The sequence below is a fragment of the Limulus polyphemus genome, unplaced genomic scaffold (genome assembly GCF_000517525.1).
Source record: "Limulus polyphemus unplaced genomic scaffold, Limulus_polyphemus-2.1.2 Scaffold304, whole genome shotgun sequence".
NCBI lineage: Eukaryota > Metazoa > Arthropoda > Merostomata > Xiphosura > Limulidae > Limulus > Limulus polyphemus.
Window position 1 is genome coordinate 679,638 of NW_013665914.1, and position 6,729 is coordinate 686,366.

Here is a 6,729-nt window from a genome sequence, read left to right on the forward strand (position 1 = left end):
TCTGTATACCTACAGTTTTCTTGTTATGGTAATTAAGCCTTTACATTAAGCGATAACATCTTAAATTGTTAAATACGATTTGAGACTCATTACATCGTTAAGTACGCGGAACAGAGCAATTGTAGTTTGGAAAAAAGTCATCTCTTTGACATGATGACTTAGCCGTTTTTATTTGACAACAAATATATTATATATTATTTATTATATATAATAACATACCGATCAAATTAACGTTTCGGTTTGGGACGTTTCTTACTAAATAATAAAGCTGCCAAAGTTTTTTTTAAGGTTCTGTCAACCATTTATGTATTACGTACTCTAAGTAAGAAATTTAATACAAGCATCATCCCCATAGCAATAGCCTCCTGACAGTAAATATGTTTGCAACAATATTCACATTTAAAAAAAAACTAATATATCTCCAAATTATTTTATTTCATCCCTTGTAGTATACGTTTTCTCAATGGTCGGCCGTATAACAGAAATGACTACTCCACAACTTTAAGTTAAATTATGTAAAATCTTGGACTGGACAGTCGTCTTACAACTTACTGGAATTATGTGAAAAGTCTGAATGGACAGTACCTTACAACAAACTGGATGGACATTTATAAGTTAAAAGAATTAGACTTTTTTTACCAAACGTTTTATTACCGCTTTAATAACACAAGCCGCTTTAAATTGGATACATAATTACAGAAAATTCTATAAAAACACACGTCGTGCACCTCCAGTTCTCAGCTTCACATATTTAACATATTTCCTCAGTTCCAGCCATCACGATACTGGTAGTGGTTAGATATAAACATGATTGCAAATTTTCAAGTTCCACCACATCTTGCTACCAAAAAATCTCCATGTTCACTGATGCGAAGTTTTCAATGGGATTTTATTTCCAGAATGTGCACTGTAAACTGACTCGTGGAGGTGTAATCTAGTGACACGAGAAATACGCCGAACCAATAGGAACAGCGCGAGTCTGTTTCAGCTTACCAGAAGACTGGACGTTTGTGAGAAGCACAGTTGCCAAGCAGCAGAAGGCTCAATACAAACGAATTAACCTGTCTTTTGCTGGCTTTAATCCACAAAGATTTGAGTTCAGAAACCAGTATTAATACACGTAGTAGAAAATAGGCTGCTGAAACAGAACAGAATAGAAGATAAGCCTTCTCAAGGTTCATAAATATAGCGTTTCTGAAGTCAAGTTGTCGTGTAAAGACGTTGTGTACTACCGCTTAGCAACCCGAGTAAAACTGAAGCTGACATCTTTAAGGTATTTTCTAATTTACAGTGTAAATTAATTTATTTCAGTTTCTATCATTTTTTCCATATTTGTGGTTAAAATAGATGATTGATTTTTAGTTCAGGCAATAGATTATGAGTTTTTCCCTTGTATATTTGAGCAAAATGACTATTTAAATTAAATCAGTTACTAGTTATGTTATAAATGTCTTTCTAGTTGTGTTCTTGTTAAAAATTTAATTTTTTGAACAGTATTAACTGTTGAATTCTTCAAAATCTTTACAAAATAGAACAGTTAAATTAATTGTAATTAAGCACATTCTTATTCAAAGTTCACCCATTGCATATTAATACTTTATTATATTTGTTGGCAGATAAACTTACTTAAGAAAAACCAAAAACAGAAATACCCTTTCCTCCTTATTTTCGTAGTTTTTTATTCCTGTCCAATGAGAAATTTTTTACCCTATAGATTAGAACTGTCACAGTGCCATAGAAAGGTAAGTTCTCTTACGTTATTTACCAGACTCCCCCCCCCCCCACGACTTCTTTTATGAGAGCAACATTCTTGTGAATCTTACTCTTGATTCATTGTGCGTATGTGTTATGTTTTTATGGGTTATTATAAATATTATAAATGGACTTCTTTTATGAGAGCAACATTCTTGTGAATCTTACTCTTGATTCATTGTGCGTATGTGTTATGTTTTTATGGGTTATTATAAACATAGGCTTACATGTGGTAGAACGAGTATTTATTATTCCTGCTTTGCTGTTTCTATGTTGTTTGTTAAAAGTAAACCTGAGAACATGTAGGCATGAAGATTTTTCGTTTCAAAGAAGTGAAATAATTTTCTGCAGTATTATATGTTGAAGGTTTATGTAAGACCTAAAAACTTAACTTTTTCCACCGCAGTTCCTTGTACACAGAATTGGTTTCTGAGTAATCAGTCTTCAGTGAACCATGTCTCCCATCCGGGACTTTTACCATGTTGAAATTGACAAAGTTGGGCAGGGTAAAAGAAGGTAAGATTTTATTCCTTATCTTTCTGATTTTGTGTATTTTTTAAGTATATTATAATCCTAAGCGTGGCGATTTACATGTGATCTTGAGTTACGAGCCTTTTGTGTGAATTAAATGCTGTACATTTTTTTTATGGAATATACAGGGATAAGAGAAGTATGTTTGTTTGTTTAGAATTAAGTACAAAGCTACACAATGGACTATCTGTGCTCTGCCCACCACGGGTATCGAAACCCGGTTTCTAGAGTTGTAAGTCCGCAGACATACCGCTGTGCCACTGGGGGGCAGGATAAGAGAAGAAAGATGTGTGTGTGTATAAGATCAGTTTAGTACTGAGTTTGAGTCCAGATTTATCATAGCAAACAAATAACGAGAAGTTTCTAAGTATTGTATTGATACACATTAAACGAATTTTTAAACAACTACTTTGAACCCGAAGACACGTGGAGTATATCAATATATTTATTCGCTAAGTTCCCTTTCAACTATATAATAATTAGTGTAAAAGGGTTTTGTGTAATTTTTTTGTTTTTCTGAGATGAAAATTATTATTTTCTGAAAAAGGAAGACATATATTATGTTGAAAATTAATATCTAAATCAAAATGTTCACTTGTGCAAATAGTTACAGTCTCTGGATTTTTTAATAATTCGTTTACTGCTAATTAACATGCGAAATTGAATTTCTGTTTCAGACTCTTGTTATCCTCTCAGTTGAAGTACTACTCAACACAAAGTAATTACTTCAGTCGTTCATAAGATAGTTGTGGCCATATTAGTTGTTCTGAGTGACGTACAGGGTTGTTTACCCAACGTCTCTCTAGAGTGAAAGAGTTTCTATACAAACATTGAACAACAATTATGGTGATGTAATTAATAACCAAGCGGGAACGACGTGCCAGTTTTTACAAGTTTGTAGACCACTGTGGATTTTATGATATTTTTAAGAATTTTTATTATTTGAACTACGTCTTATGCAATGCCAGCTCTGTAAATAAATGCATAATTAACCACTGAATACAAATCACATGTGTGCCTATTAAAAAACATTTAGACGGCAACAGTAATAGTTTGTTGTATTGCAGTGAAGCACTTCCGGTTATATTTCTGTTCCAAGTATTCCATACGTGTATGTGTTGTGAAGCAACTGTTGTCGCCCCTCGACGACATTAGCATTGTTATCCGTTTACATATCCTGTTTTAATAAAACAAACGAGCACAATACAAGTATACACGAAGTAACCTTAGGCTTAATTATTTCAGTTTATATGTGAAGCTGTGGCACGTTTTTATAAACAAAACTGTAATGTTAGTAATTTTATTTATCATTAGTGATTCGTTCGCTTATTTCGCTGACACTTTAAATTGTAAATTTAAACCATTAACTACATTTTACTTTATCTTCCAATCACAACAGATCATAGACGTGATATTTTCCTTTTCAAACTGATTCCATAGGCGTATAGATGAGATTTTTCGTAGTCTCAAGATACACTTGACTGAGTAAATCGATTCTATTTTGTTGCTATACAGTTCATGTTAAAGAGTTAACCTTAGTGTATAGACATTATTTGATTTTTTTAAAGTTTTTAATTGATCTCAAAGTTTGTTAAGCAAACTGTATAATATAAATTTGTCATTGTTGTCGCTAACAACAATTTTTTCATATATTTTTCCGTGGATCGCCGGCCTCATTGATGACTTCCATTAAGTCCATGGAAAGAGTGCGCATATGTATGTTTTAACTGTTAAATATCAACTTATGGATGGTTTTGTGTGAATTATTTAACTCCTGGTTGCGTGCAACCTAGAAATGAAATGTCTGTTACTAAAATGCCAGAATCTGTAAATCGATCACTGTGACTAAAGCACCTTCACTCAAACCAGTATTAATCTTGTGAGTAAAATAATAAACTATGCTAACCACTGTGATTAACATGTTAAACATTATGTTAACTATTAAGGCTAAAATAGTAGACTTTACTAAACACTGTGATCAATATGTTAAGGACTATGACTAAAATAGTAGACTATGCTAATAATGTGATTAACATGTTAAATACTATGTTAACCATTGTGACTAAATAATAGACTATGCTAACCACTGTGGTTAATATGTTAGAAATTATATTAACCACTGTGTTTAACATGCTAAAACTATGTTAACCATTGTGACTAAAATAGTAGACTATGTTAACCATTGTGACTAAAATAGTAGAATATGCTAACAACTCTGTTTAACATGTTAGAGACTATGTTAACCATTGTGACTAAATACTAGACTATGCTAACCACTGTGGTTAACATGTTAGAAATTATGTTAACCACTGTGTTTAACATGCTAAAACTATGTTAACCATTATGACTAAAATAGTAGACTATGTTAACTATTGTTACTAAATTAGTATATTATGTTTACTACTGTGATTAGCATGTTAGAATCTATATTAACCACTGTACCTAAAATAGTAGACTATGTTAAACATTGTGACTAAAATAATAGACTATGCCAATGGTTCCCAACATTTTCACTACCAAGGACCTCTTTTATTATTATTTTTTCCCCACGGACCCCATGTTTTTGGGAGATTCCATCTACCCAACAAACTGTTTTTATTAACTAATAATTAACTCGTTTTCACATTTGTTCCACTGTCAAATAAAACACATATAACCGAGTGTGCAATTAAAAAAACAGAAGTATTAAAAAAATCTACTTGTTCAGTGAGATGGTATTACCTTCGCTGGCCCCCAGGGGTCCCTGGTTGGGAACCACTGGACTATGCTAACCACTGTGATTAACATGTTAGCCAGTGACTAAAATAGTCGATTATGCTAACCATTGTGACTAAACTATTTGACTATGTTAACCACTGTTATTAACGTGTTAGAAATTATGTTAGCCATTGTGACTAAATTATTAGACTATCTAACCACTGTGATTAACGTGTTATAGAGTATATTGAACACTGTGATTAAAAGAGTCAACTATGTTCACCATTGTGACTAAAATAGTATACTGTTTTAATCACTGTGATTGACATATTAGAAAATCTGTAATCGACGGTGACTAAAATGTCAAAGTGTATATATCGATCATTGTGACTAAAATATCGGACAATGGTAGAGACTATATTACCCACTGTAAAATGGTAGAAACTGTATTGTCCACTGTAACATGGTAGAGACTATATTACACACTGTAAAGTGGTAGAGACTATATTACCCACTGTAAAATGGTAGAGACTATATTAGCTACTGTAAAATAGTAGAGACTATATTACATACTGTAAAATGGTAAGAGACTATATTACCTACTGTAAAATGGTAGAGACTATATTACACACTGTAAAATGGTAGAGACTATATTGCCCACTGTAAAATGGTAGAGACTATATTGCCCACTGTAAAATGGTAGAGACTATTACCCACTGTAAAATGGTAGAGACTATATTACCTACTGTAAAATGGTAGAGTCTATATTACCCACTGTAAAATGGTAGATACTATATTACCCACTGTAAGTAAAATGCTAGACAAAACTAACTACTTTGACGATAAAATCAATCACTAGTCAGATTATATTAACAACAATCACAATAATTATCAGAAACTAAAATACCGGAGACTATTAATTAATGTGAGTTAATTGTCAGCTTGCGACTAAAATGCTAGGCCTCTGTTAATTACTCTAGCTAATTCAATATACTATCTAATAATTAGCACTTATTAAATGTTAGAGACTCTGTTAAATACGGAAATTAGATATCATGAAGTGAAGTAATCATCCCTACATCAGTTTTTGCACCACAGTGGTTTTCGTGGCGTGTATTTGTGATTATAGCGTGAATTCTACCAAAATCTTAAATATGAACAGAGAGATATGTACTCTATTTCGATTGCGTTGTTAGGGATGAGCTGGATTTTATTTGAAGAACATAAAATATTATATTATATATATAGAGAGAGAGAGAGTCTGAGATGTGGTTCGGGTTATCGTCGTTACTGAGCTGGCTTTGATGCAGCCCAAACTCTAGCACCCATATTTTACTGAAAAAGATCGATTTTCGCGGTAATCACAACTCCTAGAAAGTGTTTAGTGATAAATGTAAATTATATACATACATTATATGTATTTTTAGAAACTACACCGAATTCCATACAATAACGAAAGAAAAAAGTTAATTTTGGCATATATTACATCTATAATAATAATAATACTCAGTTTTTGTTTGCCCTCAAAATGCTCGCGCAACTTACTATCTAAATGAGCATGGACGCTTACTTAACGGATGTAAACAAAAGGCGGATGTAAATATACTTTGGTAGATATTTTGTACAACAACATATTAAAAGCTTATTAAAGTTTTTTTTTTAAAAAAAAAGGTCTAAAATTAGGTCGTAGAATAACATTACAAGTTTATTTATTGTTAGTATTACGTACGATAAAGTTTAATCCTAACT

The 6,729-nt window shown here is 32.2% G+C and overlaps 1 protein-coding gene across 1 annotated transcript in view; it reads left to right on the top strand.

Annotated features, from left to right (window-relative positions):
- Window positions 1-759: 759 nt before the first annotated feature.
- Window positions 760-6,729, top strand: part of LOC106457218 — a gene marked incomplete at its 3' end in the record, with an annotated part of 22,865 nt that continues 16,895 nt past the window's right edge. The window contains exons 1-2 of the mRNA XM_013916611.2: window positions 760-1,273; window positions 2,159-2,268. Coding sequence (XP_013772065.1) covers window positions 2,207-2,268 — 62 coding nt within the window. The remainder of the gene's footprint in view (window positions 1,274-2,158; window positions 2,269-6,729) is intronic.